General features: G+C 38.0%; 4 protein-coding genes across 4 annotated transcripts; 3 read left to right on the top strand and 1 right to left on the bottom strand.

Annotated features, from left to right (window-relative positions):
- Nucleotides 1-1,523: 1,523 nt before the first annotated feature.
- LOC137749179 (uncharacterized) lies at nucleotides 1,524-4,755 on the top strand. Its single transcript, XM_068489293.1, has 7 exons — nucleotides 1,524-1,654; nucleotides 1,732-1,789; nucleotides 1,900-2,032; nucleotides 2,937-3,040; nucleotides 3,116-3,260; nucleotides 3,371-3,511; nucleotides 3,775-4,755. The coding sequence occupies exons 2-7, from the start codon at nucleotides 1,749-1,751 to the stop codon at nucleotides 4,630-4,632; spliced, it is 1,422 nt and encodes a 473-aa protein (XP_068345394.1). The 5' UTR covers nucleotides 1,524-1,654; nucleotides 1,732-1,748; the 3' UTR covers nucleotides 4,633-4,755.
- Nucleotides 4,756-5,774: 1,019 nt separating this feature from the next.
- Nucleotides 5,775-8,854, top strand: LOC137708852 (uncharacterized). The gene is made up of 9 exons (XM_068448008.1): nucleotides 5,775-6,068; nucleotides 6,187-6,261; nucleotides 6,540-6,613; nucleotides 6,716-6,818; nucleotides 7,169-7,219; nucleotides 7,478-7,631; nucleotides 7,847-7,985; nucleotides 8,282-8,387; nucleotides 8,496-8,854. The coding sequence occupies exons 1-9, from the start codon at nucleotides 5,921-5,923 to the stop codon at nucleotides 8,651-8,653; spliced, it is 1,008 nt and encodes a 335-aa protein (XP_068304109.1). The 5' UTR covers nucleotides 5,775-5,920; the 3' UTR covers nucleotides 8,654-8,854.
- A 1,059-nt stretch (nucleotides 8,855-9,913) lies between these two features.
- On the top strand, nucleotides 9,914-14,142 carry LOC137707520 (protein ROLLING AND ERECT LEAF 2). Its single transcript, XM_068446403.1, has 4 exons — nucleotides 9,914-11,155; nucleotides 11,276-11,451; nucleotides 11,670-11,893; nucleotides 12,551-14,142. Exons 1-4 carry the CDS (start codon nucleotides 10,153-10,155, stop codon nucleotides 13,353-13,355), a joined length of 2,208 nt encoding a protein of 735 aa, XP_068302504.1. The 5' UTR covers nucleotides 9,914-10,152; the 3' UTR covers nucleotides 13,356-14,142.
- Nucleotides 14,143-14,372: 230 nt separating this feature from the next.
- Nucleotides 14,373-17,886, bottom strand: LOC137708550 (ras-related protein Rab5-like). Its single transcript, XM_068447649.1, has 7 exons — nucleotides 17,626-17,886; nucleotides 16,841-16,918; nucleotides 16,578-16,745; nucleotides 16,377-16,425; nucleotides 15,651-15,724; nucleotides 15,399-15,492; nucleotides 14,373-15,137 (listed from the first exon to the last, which is right to left on the bottom strand). The coding sequence occupies exons 1-7, from the start codon at nucleotides 17,662-17,664 to the stop codon at nucleotides 15,037-15,039; spliced, it is 603 nt and encodes a 200-aa protein (XP_068303750.1). The 5' UTR covers nucleotides 17,665-17,886; the 3' UTR covers nucleotides 14,373-15,036.
- Between the last annotated feature and the right edge of the window lie 3,602 nt (nucleotides 17,887-21,488).

The following is a 21,488-nucleotide window of genomic DNA, read 5'->3' as shown; positions in this document are numbered from 1 at the left end:
CAAAACCCTCCCTCTCTATCTTTATCTCTTTCCGCCTCTAGAAAGCTTCAATCTTTCCCCTGTCTTTGAATTCGGGTTGGGGCGAACTTGGCTGATCTCAAATGGGTTTTGGCGGTTTGAAGAGAAGAAAAAGAAGAAGGGAAGAAAAAGTGGTGAAATGACGCTTGACCGCATAGTTGGAAAATCAAGGAAGAAAAAGAAGAAGGGAGTCCAGAGAGACCCTTTTGAGAAAAGTGGGAAGCAGAAGAAGAAAGGATCATGTTAGAAATTAAAAATCAAATTATTATTTTATAATAAAAATTAATAATATTTTAATAAAATTGACTAGGCTCTTTTTAGGGGTGGAGATGCATTTGACCTATTATTGTTCATTGGTGTCTATCACTGTTCACTGAGTGGATTAAATGGGCTGGGTGCTGATGCATTTTTTTACGGGGGAATTGCTCTAAAGGGTGGGGGAAGTGGACTAAGCCTCACATTAAGTTATCCATAATACTATAGTTCAAATTTTCCTTTAGTGATAATTAAACCTAACACTTCTCACTTATAAGTAGAGAGAAATACAATTAGACCGTAATATCAAGTGACATTATTATTATCATTATTATTGAATTGTCTTCCAATCTCATAAATTTAGGAACATTTAACCTAATCTTGTTCATGCCTTATCTGTCTCCCTTCCTACATATCTGGTCCCTTCACTCAAAACCACAAACAATTTCAACAAATAACAATATTTATATGCATTATTTTGATGAATATTTTTATTCGGATTTGAGAATTTGAGCCGTCAAAATTTCAATCCAAAGCAAACCCTTAAATGAAGTAAACTTATATTCTTCAATTCATAATTCTTCAATTCATAAGATTTGAACGTAAAATTTCTTATGTACAAGATTTTGGTTATTTGAATGTCATTGTAAAATCAATTCCAATTATTGATGATTTTAAACAATAATGCGATAGTGCATTTATGAAAACTCACATGATAATCTGATAATGGTAGGCATTTGATCAGAAAAATTAATTACTTTGGCGATTTTTCGGTGGCTAAATTAAAAACCATTAATACTACAAAAATCCATGAAAATCTTTTGAACCGAAGAATTTCGGAGACCAAATCCACAACAATAAAACCGCTATATTCTCGACGGTTTGGTTTCCCGCGATAGGAAAGGGATCCCTTTCCACCTAAACAAATAGGCCTGCAACCAATACAAACTTTTCTTCCCAAATTACCCCTCTTCGGTTCGTTGTCGATACGAAGGCAATCCAGATAATTTTCGGTTTTTCGGTAGCGACAATCGTAAATGCAGCGCGCTAATTTTTAGCGGCAGGACACGTGGCAAAAACCCACGACCTTCAGTTTTTCCCAGAGCTTAATCTGCCTAGGACATATAGCTTCTTCATTGACCCTTCGTCTCTATCCGTCGAGCTTCTTCCCAGAAAAAAATATATATACATACACATATATAAAAATATATATATATATATATGTGTGTGTATAACAGCTCCGAATTCTTGATCTTCGAGCTCTGTTCTTCGTGGTGATCCCAATTCCAAGGCATTGCTGTGACCAATTTGCCCAACATTCTGAACCCCAGATTGTTCTTTCCTTCCGGGTTTTCTTGAATCCGATCCTTGGCGTGGACCGGTGAGTCGAAATGTTTTAATCCCTCAGTCATTCTTTACATTGTTGTTGTTACATTCTCAGTCATTGTGAATTTGCAGAGTCCTCAGGGAACGAGATGTTGAGGGGGTTCCGAAAGCCGAGATTCGTCACCAAGTGGTTCGTTGCAAAAAACCCAAGTCGCTTTACAGTTTTTTATTTCTTTATTTTTTCTGTTCATTGATTGTTACTTTTTTTTTCCTTTCTAATTTGGGTGTTTTCTGATGCAGCAAATCGGATATAAAGATGACGAAGATGCGGCTCGAGGCGATAAAGAAGAAGAGGAACGCAGTGCAGAAGTTTTTGAAGAACGATATGGCTGATCTTTTGAGCAGTGGCCTTGGCATCAATGCTTATGGCAGGGTATGTATGTTTCTGCTTAATTAATCTTGTTCTTAGTTTTTGTTTTTGATTAATTAATTAAACATATTTAACGTTAATCTTGTTTATAGTTTTCTCAAGTTTTGTTGATTTTATGGTCTGCCGTGGCCTGAGAAATAGGCTTGTTTCCATGCCCTGCCTTATGACTTTTTCCTTTGCCTTTTTGGTGCATCATTTTCGGCGATGGCTGCATGTTATTGTTGCTTCCATTGAACACACAAATCCCACTTGCACAGAGATTATCTCACGGCTTCTGAAACTTGATACACAAGCTAGAACAACTGGTGGTGGCCCAGTTTTTCGTTACGCCATGGCTTCTTGTTCCTCACATGCTGGTCATCCATTTCATGCCCTCTTTTTACTCATAAATCATTCATTTGAAAGATTTGTTTAGCTTTGTCTCTATTAGTTTGCTTCCAAATGATTAATTGTGATTCTTCCTAATTACCAAGTTAACTAGGTAACTAAGTAGGTTTGCTCTATGTTTTCTTTACCTAGTTAACCCAATTACCAAGTTACCAATTCTGTTGACAAAAACGAGTTACATGGGCAAATGTCAAACATTTTTTACATTAGGCATAGATGCAATACTTGATTTTGGATGACATTTTCTTCTGCACTGGCGTTTTGGCAAAAACGTCCACGAAAATTTATCTTAGTAGGCCTTGGAGCTGTTAATCTTCACCCCCAACCACACTAACAAAAACCTGCTCACAAAGTGATGATTGTTGGCTGCCTTGCATTTATATTGAATGAAGATTACTCGCATATTGCATCGTTGCAGATGATCCATGATTTACATATATGCTTGAGGCAGTAGTTCATTCAGAGTGCCTCAATTATTATATCTTGTTCAATGCTCTTAACGCTTCATAATCGGTAACAGGCTGAGGGGCTTCTAGTTGAGCAAAATATGTCCGCCTGTTACGAATCAACTGAAAACTTTCTTGGATGCATCTCGAGTCATCTGTCTCTCATGCAAAGTCAGAGGTATATGTCGCTTCCAGAATAATATGTCCTTAAGTCTTTTAGACCTTTTCTCCTTAGCCTTCATTTGTTCTACAGTGAGTGCCCTGAGGAATGCAAGGAAGCTGTTCCATCATTGATGTACGCTGCAGCACGATTTTCTGATTTGCCAGAACTGCGTGACCTCCGAACTCTGTTTAGTGAAAAATATGGAAATTCTCTCGAACCCTTTCTGAATAAAGAGGTGATAATTCAAAACTTGCTCTTTAAGTTCTTAGTTATCGAATAATCAGATGATGCATACTTATTCTATAGGTTTGTCTCCCGTCTGACCCAATTTTCATTTGTGCTCAGTTTGTGGAGCGGTTGAAATCAAAGCCTCCAACAAAGGAGACGAAGATTCAGTTAATGCATGACATAGCACGGGAATTCTCAATTGAATGGGATTCAAAGGCCTTGGAACAGAAACTGTATACTCCGCCTGCACCTGACCAAGTAAGTCTATATATATATATCTGTTATAAATTACTTATGCTTGAAGCAATCATATGGAAATCTGAGGATTTGGCACATATTATGAACCTTTTGGGAATCGAGGAAGGCTGAGTTAAGTGTGTCACAATACAAGTCGTCTCAAATCATTATCCCAAATCTGCTTAGATGCCAAACATTTCCCTCCATTTTTTCCCACATTGTGTTATTGTAATGCTTCGTATTGTCTCTTCTCGTTGATAGTAACAGTATGACCTATTTTGCAGGGTCAGCGCAGGTATGGGTCTCCAGTTAAAAGCAATGACGATATGCACAAATCATACAAAGGGCAGGACAATGCTTTCCTGAAGAGAGGAAACCAGGATGCCGGGGACAAATTAAGCCACACAACGGCTTCTACTACATCAGTAGGAAGTGAAATCGACTTGAAACCTCAGGCAAGCAAGGGTGACTCTTATGACAGATACAAGCTGCAGAGCAGCAGTGAAGACGAAACCATAACAGACGCATCCCAATCTGCCCCAAAGTATTCTTCAAGCTCAGTAGGAAGCACATCCGCGGATGAAGCAGATAACAACAAGATGCCCTTCAACTCCAAATTTATTCCACCGCCTTACTACAAACCAAGACCTGGAAAAAAGGAAAGCAGTCACGTTGAAAAGGAAACAGATCAGCCTAGCGATGCTTCAGTTGGCGAAGATAACACAAAACCAAGATCAGTAAGGAGGAGAAACTTGAAACCACCACCAGGTCGCGAGAATCTTGACAGGAACGATAAAACTAGACATGGAGATGATAGTGATCCAAGGGATGAAGAGGAGAGGATAATGGACGGGCTTCTGTTGCATTACAGCAAGAAACAGTCACCCTATGAATCAAGCCAGAAGAAGGGAGATGCAGACGATGATGATGGCAGTGAATCCACATGGAAGAGAAGCAGAAGGTGTCAGCGAGAAGCACCGTCAGCCAGAGCATCATCTCTGCCACCAGAGCCAACAAGTACAACTGAGGCACCGAGAAAGCATGGCCGGGCATTGTCCTTGGAACCGGATGCGCATGTGCACCCAAAGCTGCCGGAGTACGATGAACTGGCAGCTCGAATTGCCGCTCTTAGGGGAATATAGAAGAAAGAAAGCATTAGAAATTGAAGTGTGTATATGTAAAGATTGAGTTGGTGTCGTATCCCCTACCACCTAAATCCTAATAGGAAAATATTATTAGAGTTGATAAACATCCATTAATCATTAGTTTACTTGTCCTATATCAATGTAAAAATCCCTAAAGTTGCACGGTTGAACTTTTGGGTTCACAATCTAACAATACTTTAGATATAAATTCCGATCATATATTTTTATGTTTGGGAGATATCATTATTTCCGAACCCAATGCTTATATTACATTTGTGGGTGAAAGAGTAATTGAACAAACATTGAATAAGACAGTACACGAGGATTCACAAGTGGCTGAATATTTATTCCATAAGGGCTTATTCGATCCGATCGTACCACGTAATTCCTTAAAGGGCGTGAGTTTTTTCGGCTCTATGCTTTCTTTCCTTTGAATGCAGTCAAATTAGAATTTGAAACGATTTTAATATACTTTAAAATTCGGGTATAGTCCATTTAAGATTTTGAAAGAGTATTAAAATTTTTAAAATTGAGATTACTCAATACTACGATCTGGTGGTATTCCTCTTCACTTGTAAGTGAGAGGTCTTTCGTTCGAATCTCGTGGATGAGGAATTCGATACCAAATTAGGTTGCTCGTTGTGTGGCTTAGCCAAACTACCTCTTTCCCTAGTGTAAAAATATCAATATACTGAAAAAAAACAAAAAATTAAAACCCGGGATGAAAATTCATGGAATAAGTTCATATAAATCTATATAAATCTGCCAAAATCCATAAAAAATTGTAAAGTCAATTAAAATTCTCCAAAATCTATCACTTAAAAAAAATCCATTAGATTCTATCATGCACAAATCACATAACGTTAGGCTACACCTTAATAATACGATTTTCATACAAGATGTAATTATTGCAAAGATCAATTAAATCTCTATATTCAAGATCTAACCGTTATATTTCAAGAAAAAAAATTATAAGTTGTAACATTTTTTTTAAGCATTCAACTGTACACTCGAGATTATGTGTTTGATTCCGCTCTCCAACATTTTTTACAATGAAAAATATTTAAAACAAATTAATGGTATTTTTTTACACAGAAAATTATGAGTCTATTTTTCTCCCCGTATAGATTAGTTTGCTCGTGAATTTTCCAGATGGGCTAAGCACTAATTCAGTTTTCTTTCTCGTAAACCAAAAACGGAGCGTTTAGCGCCTAGAAATCGAAATCTTTTCAGGGATACGCTGCAATTAGGGTTAGGGTTTGGTTTCTCAGCAAGATTGGTGTCGATGGAAGAAGGTCCGATGGAGATGACGGGGCAAATGAAGCGCAGAGATTCAGAGGAGGAAGAGCAGGTGATGAGTGAAGTGCACTTGGGCTGCCCACCTGGTTTCTGTGGCCCCCACATTTCCCACTTCACCTTCTCCATCCCACCTGGTACTGAATTTAACCTCCATAGCCTCTCCTCTGTTTCATTTTATTTATTTAGGTTTTTATTCAATGGAAAGAAAATGCAAGCTTTAACTAGGCCTCTAACACAATCAATTACTCATAGGATTTGAACCTGCTTCCCCAAATCAATTGACTGGCTTGGATGAGGATGGTGATCTTGTTCTTCCGAGACGCAGCAGTAAGTTTTCAGTTTTCACTTGTGTTTGTTAGTACCAAAGTTTTGAATCGCGTCATGTTGGAGGTACTGCTATAGCCTATACAATATCCGTTATGTAGCGGCGATGCGCGCTAACTTACCCATTAACCAAAATGTGTCATGCATTTGATGGCGTCGTTGATTTTTTTTGTATTTACCCATTAACCAAAACCAGTAATTCTATCGAAAAATGCCGCATTTCATTCTTCAAGTTCGTTTTGTTTCGTTTTCTTTACAAAATTTACACGAAAAATGTGCAGAATTATCAACTTCAAGTTGCAGTGTGAGCATCCAGCATAATATCACATCGTCAATTCCGAGTGTCGGCTTGCAGGTAAATTTTGTTTGTTGTTGCTGCTGCTGTTGGTTTTGAACTTTCATTTTAAGCTTGGTTTGTTTGCTAAGTGTTCATATCGAATCTCATTTCCCCCCTCAGGTGTGGAGGGCAGAACTTGTGTTATCTGATTTTTTGCTGCATAAGATGTTTACATCATCTGAACTCGATGGAATTGTCTGTTTAGAACTTGGTGCTGGTACAGGTACATTAGTAATATATTTCTTAATGTTCACTATTATACTGTATCTGTCAGTCAGTGACTCGTAAACACTCGTTTCAGATTAAGTCAACGTGTATTCGTGAGTTCTTAGAGATTCTAGATACTTCAAATTGTGGATGGCTGAACTGAATCGTAGGAGTCATGCTAAAAACATAGTTTGCGGGAGGAAAACGCTTTAATCTAGATTTATGTTCATGATTGTTTCTCAATATACCACTAAAACATATACAATTTTGTGGAGTCATTCATTACTCGTTCAAGATTTCAATGACTTTAATTTGAGACTTCACTATCTATTGGATGACAGGAATTTGAATTGATTTTTTAATCAGGGTTGGTTGGTGTATTACTTGCACGCGTTGCGAAGACAGTGTTTATAACAGGTACAAGAACCTTGTACATACTGAATTTCGTTTGCCATGTCCTTTCGTCCCTCGAAAGTTTAATTTTTTTTTTTCCATTGTAGTTTTGATACAAGTCTCTGAAACAATTTCTTTTAAAGCGGGTACTTGATCGGTTCAGTGTATATTACTAGGATTTGATTTTTATTTGATGATTGCTATGAATAGTTAGGTCGGATATACTTTATTTGTTTCATCCAATTCAATTTGATAGTGATATAAGGTTGTCCTCTGTGTCAGACCGTGGGAATGAAGTCCTTGACAACTGTGCCAAGAATGTCGACCTTAATTCTGAAATGTTTAGTCAACAAGCTTCTGTCCATGTACGTGAACTTGATTGGATGAATCCATGGCCCCCAAGAATAACCATAAAAGAATTCTCCCTGGGTGAAAGGTGAAAATGATGTATCTACTTTGATTTTTTGTTGCAACTAGTTGAATTTTGAAAGATACTAAAACACATTGATTTCGGATAGTATCTTGTACGCTGCTAATGTACTTGCTTTTCTGGTGTTCTCTCATTCACGTAGCTTAACAACTTACACTATTTGTTATATCCTAACATCATTTATTGGGAAACACAAATCAAATTCTAATGATGTTACCTAGGTATTCTTGGACCTTTTCAGAAGTTGAAGCTGCCCAGGAAGCTTCTGTGCTTGTAGCTGCAGATGTAATCTACAGTGATGACCTGACAGACGCATTTTTCAGCACTTTAGAGAGATTAATGCCTCTGGGATCAAAAAAGGTACAAGCCAACATGTTAGAATGGTAAAAAATAGCGAGCATAACTGCTGGGCAGAGTTTTGAGTACTTGCCTTTTTTAAAAAAAAAAAAAAAAATAGGAATCCCAATTGCCTTTGATATACCAAAAGTTTAAGATTTGAAGCAACCGTTAGATAGAGTGAGCTTGATCATGAAAAGAATAGGTGTCAATCAGAATGATAACTACATTCCCATATTGATTTTTGACAATTCCTCGTCTGTTTCATATTCTTTAAAGTCCATCATTTAACAATAACCGGGGGTTTCTTTCTATATCAGGTGTTATACTTGGCGTTGGAAAAGCGTTACAATTTCAGTCTTGACGATCTCGCCGTTGTGGCAAATGGTTACGAGCATTTCCGAAGCTTTTTGCAGTTAGAGGGGGGTAAGCATTGTTCATGTATCAAGATGCACCGATATCATGATCCGTGAGCTTGTTCTATCGTTTATTTGTTCATCCTTTTGGCTTATAGTTAGTTTGGATTTTCAATAGATGGTGCAGATTGCGAAGGCCTCGAATGTGGTTCAGTGCCTTGCTTTGTGGGCAAATGCATAGACATTACACAGGTTCCTCAGTATGTGAAAGAGTATGATCGAGGAAATGATGTTGAGCTTTGGCAAATCAAGTGTGACAAAAGAAAACCGATGTAAAGTGTAAACCGTGTAAAACCTTTTCGATAAATGGGGAGTTTGATACTTGTGTGACTTAGTCGAATCCCCAACTGCCAACCCCTAATATTATTGTTTAGGGAACGCAGTAGCGATATATTGAAAAATCAAGAAGGATTACATTCTTCTGAAATTTGGTCCATAGATTTGCAAAGAACTCTATCATCACCTCTTGCCCTCATTTCTTTTTTCTCTCTGAAAATTGTCAAAACCATCGCCGCCAATAAAATGGTTGCAGTTCAGTTTATCATCATGCATGCTTGATTTTACCTTTGAATTGAAGGAACCCTTGCTTCTTGGTTTGATATAGGAATGGTAGGTAGATTTTCTCGTACCGGACTCCAATGTTTGGAGTTAAAATTTAAATCTTTAACACTTAATATTTAGTTTTTAATTCATAAATAATTTCTTTTTCATATTTCGGGCTTAAAATATTAGGCTAAAATTATTAAAGAATGATTTTAACCTCAAAAGTTATTGTGTCCTACGTTTATGATTTATCACAGAGAAATATTAAGAAGATTATTCTAAAGTGAAATTTTTCAAGAATTCTCTATCATCTTATAGTTTAACGTTAATATGCATGCTAATATGACATAAAATTATATTAAAAATATAAGATGGCAAAATTTTTATAAAAAGTTTCATTTTAAAAAAGTCTACTTAACATTTTTTTTTATGATAAATCGTAATTTTAAGTTTTCTGACCCATCATTTATGATTTGTTGACTCAGCCGCTAATTTCCAAAAACTCATCCCCGAAAGTCCAAACTCCAAAATCCCAAACGCATTTTCCTTGTTTGTCCCTTCTTCTTCCCATCCTTTCTCCCTCTCTATCTCCACCAAATCCCCTTGTAATTACCAAAATAATACAATTCTTTAAAAAATAAAAAGTAAAAATACAAATAAAACCCTGTGAAAGGTAACACCGTTTCCGTTGTCACTTGTCATGGAGCGAGATACACACGTCATTGTACAAGAATATGATTCTCTTCCTTCTTTTTTCTTTTTATTTCATTCTTTACTATTTGAATGGTCACGATTAAACGATGTTAATATTTTTTATTAATTTTATATAGAAAGAGAAAGATAAAATAGAAAATGTAAGAGAAGAGGAGGGAAAATAATAGAAAAAGAAGAAGAGAGAATCCTAATTTTATTGTACAGTTGGAAATAAAAATAAATTTCATGTATTTATATAATTAACATATATCATGTCGTAGTTGCTAGAACATTAAAAAATCTGACGTTGTCGTGAGAGCCGAATCCTGCAGCCGTGAAGTGTGGCGTTTTGCCCCTTTCTTTTCCTCACGGAAGGAGACGCTGACTCAAAAGTAACACCTCCAACCCCCTTCAACTCTCTCTCTTTCTTTCTCTCTCTGTCTCTCTGTCTCTCTGTCTCTCTCTCTCTCCAAACTCCCAATCAGCATCTTCTTCGATCTTCCTTGCCCGTTTCCCCAATCTCAGCTGAATAGCCAGAAATGGGCTGCACCCAGTCCAAGATCGAGAACGAAGAAGCGGTCTCCCGCTGCAAAGATCGCAAGCTCTTCATGAAACAAGCCGTCTCCTTTCGTAACGCCTTCGCCGCCGCTCACTCCTCCTACGCCATCTACTTGAAGAACACCGGCGCCGCCTTAAGCGACTACGCCCAGGGCGAGGTGCTCGGTCCATACCCCCAGCCCAATTTGCCCTCCTCCGCCACCCTCGGCCCCCCCGCCCCGCCTCCTTTTGTCGATAATCTTCCTCCACCTCCGCCGCTCCCTAGCTTCTCCAGCTCCCCTCTACAGCGCGCCGCCAGCATGCCCGAGATCAAACCCGAACCGAAGCCCCTGCCCAAGTCCAAGCCCAAGCCCAAGCCCATCATCGAGGAGGACGAGGACGATGAGGTGATTGAGAGCGAGAGCTTGAGGCGGAGGAGCAGGAGCAGCCGGGGTAAAAGAGGGGTTGTGGAGAAAGATCACAATTCGGATGGTCCACCGCCAGTTTCATCTCCGGCGCCGCCGGTTTCGGTGGAGAGCCGGATGGTGCCGCCGTTGCCACAGCATCAGGACAGCCCTTTTGACTACTTTTTCTCAGTGGAAAATATGCCGGCGTCGACGTTGGCCGACGCCGAAGAGATTGAGCGAAAGGTGTACGACGAAAGGCCGCCAACGAGAGTAGAGAGTATTGAAGAAGAGGAGGTGTTGGACGACAGTCCGAAGAGAGTGGAAAAGGATGAAGAGGAAGAGGTGGAGAGGAGTTCGAAAGTCGAGGAGGTGGTAATGGCGCCGCCGCCTGCGGTGGCGGAGGTGGTGCCCGGGGGGTCCACTGGAAATAGCCCGAAGAAGCCGAAGGCGGCAGGATCAAAGGGGACTGTGAATTTGGTGCAGATATTTGGGGAGCTTGATGACCATTTTCTCAAGGCTTCGGAGAGTGCCCATGATGTTTCCAAGATGTTGGAGGCCACGCGGCTCCACTATCACTCCAATTTTGCTGATAATCGAGGTAATCTTATGATTCTGTTGTCGGGTATTGTTATGTTCGTTGGAGTAATCTTATGATTTTTGCAGACCGAAAAAGAGTAATTCTGATGTTTGCTGGCAATTACTGTGATTACAATTGCAGGGCATATTGATCACTCTGCTAGACTGATGCGTGTTATTACATGGAATCGGTCTTTTCGAGGATTGGCGAATGTGGATGAGGGCAAGGATGACTTCGACTTGGAAGAGCACGAAACTCACGCTACCATCTTGGATAAATTGTTGGCGTGGGAGAAAAAGCTATACGATGAAGTCAAGGTACTAAAAAACTCCCATCATTTTCCTTTTTGTTTCTTTCACTGATATCAGTATACTGGTTTACATGCTACATTGTTCCACACAACTTTGTGAATCTGTCCTTGTTGTCGTTTGCTTCGGTTGTATTGTGGTCCCTTAAACTTTAGTAATGCTCTTCACTGATGTCAATATTGATTACTTGTGTGCTGAAATCGTTTGTGGGATTGGTTGGTGGATAGGCAGGTGAGCTTATGAAATTTGAGTACCAAAAGAAGGTTGCCTCGCTGAACAGGGTGAAGAAACGGGGTACTAACTCCGAAGCATTGGAGAAGGCAAAAGCAGCTGTAAGTCATCTGCATACAAGATACATTGTCGACATGCAGTCCATGGATTCAACAGTAGCAGAGATAAACTCATTACGAGACGAACAGTTGTACCCAAAACTTGTTCAGCTTGTTGAGGGGTGAGTTTTTCTTGAAGACTACATTTATTTGTTTCAGCTTTCTTACTTTTTGACGAGTTCCTGCTTTTCGACATCTTAATTTATTTATTGCATTTGATGATAGAGTAGAGAACAATAGTCAACTTGTGCATATTTTTGGGGTTGATTAGGGATTTGATAAGTGGTTAATATGAGAGGAGGAGGGGGGGGGGGGGGGGGGGTGGGATAATGAGTTGTAGGTAGATGTTGCAAATAATGAATCATAGCTACATATTTTCTCCCGAAAAAGTTCAGTAGTTACTGGATAAGTTTTTCAGAATATAGGGTGCTCAGAATTATCTTTTGAAAGAGCTATGAAGAAAAGAAAAGAACGTTAGAGTCTTTATATCCGCATTGGAATATTTGACTAGCTATGTGTGTTATGTAGAACTAGGGATCTGGACACTGATCAATTGGAATTGATTCATATTTTTTATGCTGGAAGGCATTCAACATAAGCTTTCCTTTCCTCGCAACTTATGAGTGGATGGTGCTCCAAGAGATTCTTTTATTTTGTTTTGGTTAATTACCACCAAACTGACCTTATGGGAGTTTAGATCTTTAGTGCTTGAACAGTTATACTGCTTCATGTTCAAACATAAAATTTCAAACCGCTAATAAATGACTCTTGGACTGCAGGATGGCAAGTATGTGGGAAACAATGCGAGGTCACCATAAGAAGCAATCGAATATTGCGACAGAACTCAGGTTGTTGGACCTCTCCCAATGTCCCAAGCACACAAGTGAGCATCACCATGAGCGCACGATACAGCTGTTTGGTGTTGTGCAAGGGTGGCACAGTGAGTTTGTGAAGCTTGTGAGTCAACAAAAGGAGTACATAAAGGCCCTCAACAGTTGGTTAAAACTTAATCTCATCCCCATTGAGAGCAGCTTGAAGGAGAAGGTTTCTTCCCCGCCAAGAATTCAACGGCCCCCTATTCAGGGACTCCTCCTTGCATGGCATGATAATCTTGAGAAACTTCCAGATGATGTTGCAAGAACTGCTATACACAACTTTGCTGCTGCAATCAATACTATTATGATTCACCAAGAGGAAGAAATTAAAATGAAGGAGAAGTGTGATGACACCCGGAAAGAACTTTCCCGCAAGATGAGACAGTTCCAAGAATGGTACGATAAAAATAAGGACAAGACCATTCCGGATGAAGGAGATACAGATAGGCCAGAAGGCCACACTCGAAGCGATGTGCTTGCAGAAAAGCAGTTTGCTGTGGAGATGGTGAAGAAGAGGTTAGAGGATGAGGAGGAAACATATGAACAGCTAGGCCTTCAGGTGAGAGAGAAGTCGGTAGTAAGTCTTAAAACTCGCTTGCCAGAACTCTTTAGGGCGTTGTCGGATTTCGCCTATTCTTGTTCAGAAATGTACAGAGGCTTGAGGTCCAGATCATCCCATAATCCAAGTGAGAGCTCAGCAAGAGAATAGGTTTGTTTAAATGATTTTTTCCTGCCTTTAAGTATATTTGTATCTATTACCAACTTATAAGCTTGTGCAATTTTCTTATGGGACAAAGCCCTCAAAATCATATACATAAAGTTGTTTCAATACGTACTGAGAATTGTCTCTTGGTTTTGGCCATGGGGGGATTATGTTTATATTCCTTGACTGGTTTCTTTGGAATGCTGACGAAGCGTTTCGGACAATGATGTAATATTGAGTCTCAACTTGGTATCGTCGTTCTTTCATATGGCATTGTATTATTGATTTGAGACGTCATAACGTTGGTGTTATTATTCCATCTAAGTCATTGTCCAACTATAACCTTCCAAGTTGGTGTCAGGTAACCAGTTTTGCATTAAAGAAATTTATGAGACATGGACACTTCTAGGAAGAATGTGGTTGTGTTTCTAGATACCCTTAAACTTGGTACTTTTTCTTTAAAGAATGTGGTTCCTAATAAAGGTGACACAATCTTTTCCACCTAAATTCCTTTTCCTCATGATACAAGCAATATAACTACTTTAATTTACACTATAGGAGAGGAGAATTTAAACTCGAGACGCAATGGGTTGAAAAAGGATACTAACCACCAGAACAACAAACCACCACTTGTACCCACACACCAATATTCCAAAAATACCCATAACTGTAATGTCATTAGGGGGTGTTCTTGTCTTATGTGGCAGATTGGTTTTTTGTTAATTTTGTAACGGAGGGTTGGAATTGTAAATTTCTTTTACTAATATCATCAATGGTTTAGATTTGAAGTTTAGATTTAAATGAGTAACTTGCCATTTAATACTACGGTCTAGCAGTATTCCTCTTTACTTGTAAATGAGAGGTCTTACGTTTGATTCTTGTCAAAAGCGAATTTGAACTATATTATTGCTAGCCCATTGTAAGGTTAAGACCATCCATTTTCCCTTAGTGTAGATAATATTGTTTATTCAAAAAAACAAAAAAAAAAAAACGAGTCACTTGTAAAGATAGCATATATATATTTCATTAGGGAATTGTTATTAGCGCTCTAAAAATCTCATTTTGCACCCTAAATAAATTCACTTGTGAGGAGTGTAGAATAAAATTTTTGAAGTGCTAATAAGAGTTCCCTTTCATTAAAGGCAGTGTTTTAGAATTATGGAAGATGTACTCTTTATATATATACCTTTCTTCCTTCCAAAGAAAGAATCCAGTGGTCTTAAACTGCAAAAGACAGCCAAACAGACCAGGTTGGCAAATACCTTTAGATTATCCTACTTAATAGCTTAGAACCTTTTTAAAATAGTAAAGTGAGCTAGATAACCCGTTGTAGGAAAAAGATGTATAGATGGTTGGAAACCACACACAAGCTGATGAAAAAGAATGAGGACTGCCTTTACAGTTAGTCTTACAGATGAGCTGATCCATCCAACCTAAGTTTTTTTGTAACGGCTACACTCTGCTTCATATGCTTTCGATGAACATCGGCGACATACGAATATGATTGTCAAGGCAACATTGATGTTCTGCAGAACGTATACGAATCTTATGTACAGATGTATCTTTCAATCAGTAACATGTTTGATTTCCTGGGGGCAATTTGTTGAGACTTCGACTTTGCACTTTGAAGAAAACGATGATCTTCGAGCCACAGGCAAAATGAGATTGCTCAAAAAATGTCGTCAAGTCATCCCAAGCAGCAAAATCCCATTCTTCTTCTGTCTCGTGTTTCGCTGTTTAGATTAGCTCTGGCAGGCTTTGCGGGAGCAGCTCTTGCTAATCTCTTTGCTGCATGGGTGGAAAGGAAAAGAACTGTCTAAGCGTTGTCCGAATTTCAAAAACTAAGCTAGAATGCGAAACTGTAAATGAAATTTTCCGAATGTCAAGAAGCCGTGATCCTGAGTCATTTCGAGTAATACAACCCTACACGAACAAGCAGCTCACGTCTCATATGATATGAGCCTTTGGGATCAACCTGCTATCCTAGTTCCTAGGCACTTGATATAACAGAAACATATGTTTCTTCCGGATAATAAACCTAAATTTTACCTATTTCATGGAAAAGCTCGTTAATGTTCTGCGCGGTTTTGGCTGATGTTTCCAAGAAAAACATCCCATTCTCTTGAGCAAATTGCTCCCCTTCCTGCAACCCAATTACAAGAAAAATCAGACAGTGACCTGTGATCTGTTTACAACTTTTGATTGAACAAACAGCAGAACATTTAATGTGCATTCCTAAAACAGTCATGCAGAAGGAAAGCGAAAGAGAATGGGAAATTGTGGAGAAGCTGTTGGAAGTACCTCACTCTCGACCTCCCTTTTTGCCTCCAAGTCGCACTTATTTGCAACCAATGCCATCACCAAGTTCAAATTCCCTAGAGAATGTGATAAATAATGGATCATCTTTCAAGAACAGCTCGAGATCATTCTAAAATAGCACACAATACTGATAACGAATCATTTTCGAAGTGCAACCAAAACAATCATCCCAAAACAGACTTACTACTTTAATATCTAACGTAGGATACACAGAGATGTACGCAATACAAGAGCTAAACCAGGTTGTTTCAGAATGTACTAGCTAGCCAGAGAAAAGCAATCAAAATTTTGACGGCAGAGGGCACGCGAAAGAGAGGTATCGAGGCCTGCCACAGATTTAATAATACAAGCAACACAGTTTTAGACCATGGAAGGTCACAAATAGCCCGAAAGATTCGGATGAGAATGGGAACTAAATAGGAGGTTCTGAAAAGCAAGGTTTGTTCCACCCTTTCTGCATAGGGCAACACATACGGAAACAGTACGGAACATTACTAGTCTAGTAAGTAATGTATATCACATATCTGATGAAATATTTGCAAAATATACAGAATTTTGGATTTAACTAAAGCATATTAGGAAGATTATATAATTATCATTATCTTAAGACGAGAAGAGGTAAATCATTCTTAATAATTCGACTATTCGGTTTTTACTTTTGGACACAGAGTATAGGACAGGAAAAACATGATACAAACACTGGTTTACCTTGCCTCTGCAATTCTTGAACCCATTTTTTGGCTCGAGTAAATGTCTCCTGGGGACAATGCAAAATACTAATCAGAGAACCATAGATATTCACAAGCTAATCAGAGAGAGAGGGAGAGAGAGAGAGCTGCATGCATTCAGTCTTCTAAAATGTGCAACTTTTGGTATCTTGTAAGTGGAAATTAATTCCTAGCTAAGTACCGTGCTTGAGATGTCATACACGACTACAGCCGATGCTGCACCACGATAGTACATAGGAGCCAAGCTATGGTATCGTTCTTGTCCTGCGGTGTCCCATATATCAAACTTCACAGTGGCTTCACTTAAAGACAGTATTTGAGTGAAAAAAGCTGCTCCTATCGTTGGTTCCTGCATCACAGATAAGCACCGAGGTCCTCCCTTGTGAAACACATAAATCGGGAGAAGGAAAGATTATGTCGAAGGTACAAGAGGTCAACAAAAACCTGGTTATCGAAGAACTGGCCTTTGACAAATCTTAACACCAAGCTGGTTTTCCCAGTTCCCATGTCCCCTAGAAGCACCTGAAACAGAAACATTTAAGAAATTTAGAAATAAGCCGTGTCTTTGTGAGACGATTCCACTAATATTGTTTGCACTACATGTAAATACAACTACAAAGAATGAATCAACATTTTTCTACTTCGTTCGGTGCTAATAATGTGATTACAAATGCAGATAAAAAATCCGATCCTAAAACTAAAAGACGGTCTAGAGTAACAAAATGGCACACCTAGAAATGCTACTCTGCTGGAAATCCTGACAGAGCCAACATAGCTAAATGTTTAGCTAGTAAATGAACCACCGCAAGCGTTCGAACAAGGAAGCTTTATCATTTTTATGGCAGTCTCCATAGTTTTATTGTATCAACTAGGAAATCAAAGCCGTAGAATACAGAATACCTGATATCCCATTACATCAGACCTTACAATTTACATCAAACTTATGTGGGGTTGAATCTTTCCAGTATGCAGTTGGAAGAAAGTGTGTACATATATATATATATATATATATATATATATATAATTTTGTATTCTGGGTAATATATAAATTTAGATTCTTGAGCTAAGCAATTGCAAATAGAACCCTTTCAGATTCTCATGAAAATCTCTGCACACATTAGTCTTTTGTAATGATAGATTGTAGCTGAAGGGAACAGAGGCAAAAGAATATAGAAAAAAATGCAGAAGTAAAAGAATTGGAAATAAAAGAGAGGGTAAGACATACCCACCAGTTTGGCTTGTATGATCTTGTTGCCAGGCCTCGCCATTGGAGCACTACCTTGATCAAAATTGTATCAGCTTTTGAGGGGGAGAGAGAGAGAGAGAGAAAAGCTGTTGCAATAAAAGTGACAAGAAATTTTGTGTGGATTTGCCAAGAAAACTAATAGATGAAGAAACTAGAAAGTGGACAAAGAAGAGAGAGCACTCAGACAATCTCCACAAGTAGTAGACTGGTTGTTGTATTGAGTATTGACTGGTAGTTTTATTGCACTTTGCACTTCGCCAATCTCAAATCTCATTCAATGAGAAGCAGCATTCCTTCTAGTTGACCAAAAAAAAAGAAAAAAGAAAAAGGGTGGCATGCTTTGCGGATATCTTCAATGAGGGCCGGTTAGTTTATACGAGTCCATCGAATTTAGAGAGTCTCCTTGTCGCCATAGCTGGGTTGATGATGGTATATGACTCAGTTTTATTGATCAAAACCTGAGACTCTGACACAACCACAACCTTAACAAAAAGCCTCCCTTCATTTTGCATATCTTCCAACATTTAATATTTGATAGTAATACACTAATCTAACGTTTTTTCATTAGGTTGTTATTTTGACGTATGTAATATTTGAAAGACAAATACGTTTTTATGTTTTGACATCATATTTATGTGACAATATGGTATGTAGATACTAATTTAGCATTATATTTTTCATTTGATTATTTATTGATTTAAAATATATTTTCTTTAACGGGTAACGGATCAGATCATATTACCTGTTAATATTCACATGTAAATTTCGGGTTGCGTCATATTACCTGTTTATTTTAACAAGTGTTACACGACACGATTTGTTAAGATATTAGGTATGTCACAAAAATGACACGAACACGGAAAATACGACATGAATCCTTTATGTAAAGGAATCCCCATTTTTTAGTTGTGGGACCCACTCCACATCGAACTTCAACTATTCGGATTGTCTATTTTATAAGTCTCGATTAATAGATTATCATTACAAAAATTCAATTCAATTTGAAATCATTTGCCTATTTAATTATCATGATGAAATTTCATTGTTTCTTATAAAACAAAACATTCGCTGATTTCTTGGAACTCAATTAGATTTCTTAAATCATTCCAATTTGGCTAATATCTTACAAGATGATCTATAAGGTGCAACTTGAAAAAAAAGTCAGTTTGGATCATTGAAGTTTGATTTGGTGTGAGCCTCACAATTAATTCCCATTAAATAAAAGATAAATTACATTTTACCCCCTTAGGTTTGCATCTAATTACAACTTTATACATCTTTAAAATATTTCAATAACATGTATTTATTACTATTTTATTTCAATATGATACAACCGTTAGGTCATCTCCAACCGATGGCTGACCAGAGGGTTCGTTTTAGCCCTCTAGCTCTCCAAGATTCTCCAAGATATTTCAAGATATTAATATTTTAATGAACAGTACATGGCCATATTTGCCTCCGTCTCCAACTGAGGGTCAGATGGCTCGTTTTAACCCTACCACAAAAAACCGTCTCCAACTGAAGGCCAAAGGGCCATAGGGCCAAACATAATTTATTATTTAAAAACTACAACTTAAATTCAAATCCAACGGCTAAGTGACATCAACATGACGTCAACTAACCGTTGGATTTGAATTTTTCTTTTGCTATAAATAGAATGGATATTAGGTTATAATTCATACAACTTTAAATTCAATCTATTTCAATTCAGTGTACACAGAAGAAGATTACAAACCACGAAACAGAGCGATGTCGCATGCCAATTCGGTGAACAACTACTTCAACCCCAACTCGGTGTACACAGAAGAGGATTTCAGACGTCACTTTTGGATAAAGCGTCATGTCTTCAAGCGTTTACTTCGTGATGTCTAGCAAGTCAATCCATACTTTCGACAAAAGCTGGACAGAACAGGCCGCCTTGGTTTCTCACCTCATCAGAAGGTTACTGTTGCACTTCGAATGATGGCCTATGGCTCCCCAGCTGATTCGATGGATGAAACCCATGGTATGTCTGAGTCTATATGCTTTGATACTCTTTAACAATTCTGTGACACAATTGTTCAGGTTCACAAAGACGAGTACCTCTGCGAGCCAAATTAAGAAGATCTGAATCGGCTCCTTTGCAAAGCTAAAGACCGTGGGTTTCCGAGCATGATAGGGTCATTAGACTGCATGCATTGGGATTGGAAGAACTGTCCCACCGGATGGCAAGGAGGCTTTAGTAGAAGGTCGAGAAAGCCAACTGTTGTGTTAAAAGCGGTTGCCTCATATGACACATGGATTTGGCATGCTTTCTTTGGAGTCCCTGGATCCCAAAATGACATTACAGTTCTTGGGCATTCACCCATCTTCAATAACTTGATGGAAGGTAAAACACCTCAACTTCACTAAACAACCGTCACTACAATATGGGGTATTACTTAGTAGATGACATCTACCCAAAGTGGGTGACACTTGTCCAAGCAATTCCAAACCCTAGGAATGACGCAGAAAAGTTGTTTACCTTACACCAAGAGGCATACTAGAAAGATGTTGAGAGAGCTTTCGGTATTCTACAAGCACGGTGGAAGATTATTAGCGAATCAGCAAGAGGGTGGAGTCGAGAAAATTTGGACTCCATCATGATGTCTTGCATCATATTACACAATATGATAGTGGAGGATGAGCGAGATGAGTATATTGATGGAGAGTCCAATGACGACCAAGAAGATCCAAATAGGTCAAGAATGGCTCGTGCAAAAATATATGATGGGTCTAATTTACCCTTCAATCCAAGAACTAGTAGTATCTCTATAAATGAGTACATGAGGCGCTATAGAATGATACATTCTCGTGCTACAAACAAGTACCTATAACATGATCTTGTTGCACATCTTTGGGCCAAAAGAAGCATGAAATAGACGTTTAAGTTTTATTTTATTAAATGTTTTTTAAAATATTGTTTAAGTTTCATGTTGTTAAATGTTTTTTTTATGTTGTATAATTTGTATGTTGGTTAATGTTATTTAATTTTATTTCATATTGTTTAATGTTGTTTCATGTTACTTAATTTAATTTAATGTTGTATAATGGCTTAGGAAGTTATAAGAAAAAAATATAATTTAAAAAAAATATGAAACAAATTTTGTGAAATAGAAGTTATAGGATAAAAATAAAATTTAAAATAAAATAAAGCAACTATGTGAAATAGAAGTTATAGGAAAAAATGTAATTTAAAAAAAAAATGAAACAAATTTTGTAAAATAAAAGTTATAGGAAAAAAATAAAATTAAAAAAAATATATTAAAAATAAAAGTTATAGGAAAAATTTTGTAAATAAAAAATAATAATAAAACTATAAAAAAAAAAAAAATTCAAATGCAACGGCTAGCTGACATCAGCTAGCCGTTGCATTTGAATTTTTTCTTAAGCATTCTTGTCTGTTATAACCGACAAGATTCCTAGTATTTCTAGCCAGCGAAGGAGCCAGCCCTCCAGCCTTCTAACCCTCTCCGATTCCGTGGAATCCTCTTAGATTCTAGAACCTTCTGGCCTAGTCCTCGATTGGAGATGATTTTCGAGTTATTTTCAACCCTCTGGCCCTCTGGACCCTTCGGTTAGAGATGATCTTAGTCAATTCGTTAACTTGATTGTTAATTGGTAATGTGGCAAATCTGAAACTTACTTTTGTGCTGACATGGAAGGCACATAAGCCAAAAAAACCAAAAACTTAAAACTTAAAAAAAAAAAAAAAAATTCGTTTAAGAGAAAAATAATTTAAACTTTTTATTAAAAACTGTGGACCCCACCCCCTACCAACTCCCATCCCCACTCTTCTGCCCACTCCATCCGTCTCCTCCCCCACCC

The sequence above is a fragment of the Pyrus communis genome, chromosome 11 (genome assembly GCF_963583255.1).
Source record: "Pyrus communis chromosome 11, drPyrComm1.1, whole genome shotgun sequence".
NCBI classification, from domain to species: Eukaryota; Viridiplantae; Streptophyta; class Magnoliopsida; order Rosales; family Rosaceae; genus Pyrus; species Pyrus communis.
The sequence above is the reverse complement of the archived record's forward strand: the minus strand, read 5'-3'. Positions and strand labels throughout refer to the sequence as shown.

Coding starts and splice junctions, on each gene's coding strand:
- LOC137749179 (XM_068489293.1), top strand. CDS start 1,749: ATGTTGAGGGGGTTCCGAAAGCCGAGATTCGTCACCAAGTG. Junction 1,790..1,899: donor CCGAGATTCGTCACCAAGTG/GTTCGTTGCAAA, acceptor TTTCTGATGCAG/CAAATCGGATATAAAGATGA. Junction 2,033..2,936: donor GCATCAATGCTTATGGCAGG/GTATGTATGTTT, acceptor AATCGGTAACAG/GCTGAGGGGCTTCTAGTTGA.
- LOC137708852 (XM_068448008.1), top strand. CDS start 5,921: ATGGAAGAAGGTCCGATGGAGATGACGGGGCAAATGAAGCGCAGAGAT. Junction 6,262..6,539: donor TGTTCTTCCGAGACGCAGCA/GTAAGTTTTCAG, acceptor AAAAATGTGCAG/AATTATCAACTTCAAGTTGC. Junction 7,632..7,846: donor GAATTCTCCCTGGGTGAAAG/GTGAAAATGATG, acceptor GATGTTACCTAG/GTATTCTTGGACCTTTTCAG.
- LOC137707520 (XM_068446403.1), top strand. CDS start 10,153: ATGGGCTGCACCCAGTCCAAGATCGAGAACGAAGAAGCGGTCTCCCGC. Junction 11,156..11,275: donor CAATTTTGCTGATAATCGAG/GTAATCTTATGA, acceptor TTACAATTGCAG/GGCATATTGATCACTCTGCT. Junction 11,452..11,669: donor AGCTATACGATGAAGTCAAG/GTACTAAAAAAC, acceptor GTTGGTGGATAG/GCAGGTGAGCTTATGAAATT.
- LOC137708550 (XM_068447649.1), bottom strand. CDS start 17,664: ATGGCGAGGCCTGGCAACAAGATCATACAAGCCAAACTG. Junction 16,426..16,577: donor TGTATGACATCTCAAGCACG/GTACTTAGCTAG, acceptor CATTGTCCCCAG/GAGACATTTACTCGAGCCAA. Junction 15,138..15,398: donor CGAGCTTTTCCATGAAATAG/GTAAAATTTAGG, acceptor CCACCCATGCAG/CAAAGAGATTAGCAAGAGCT.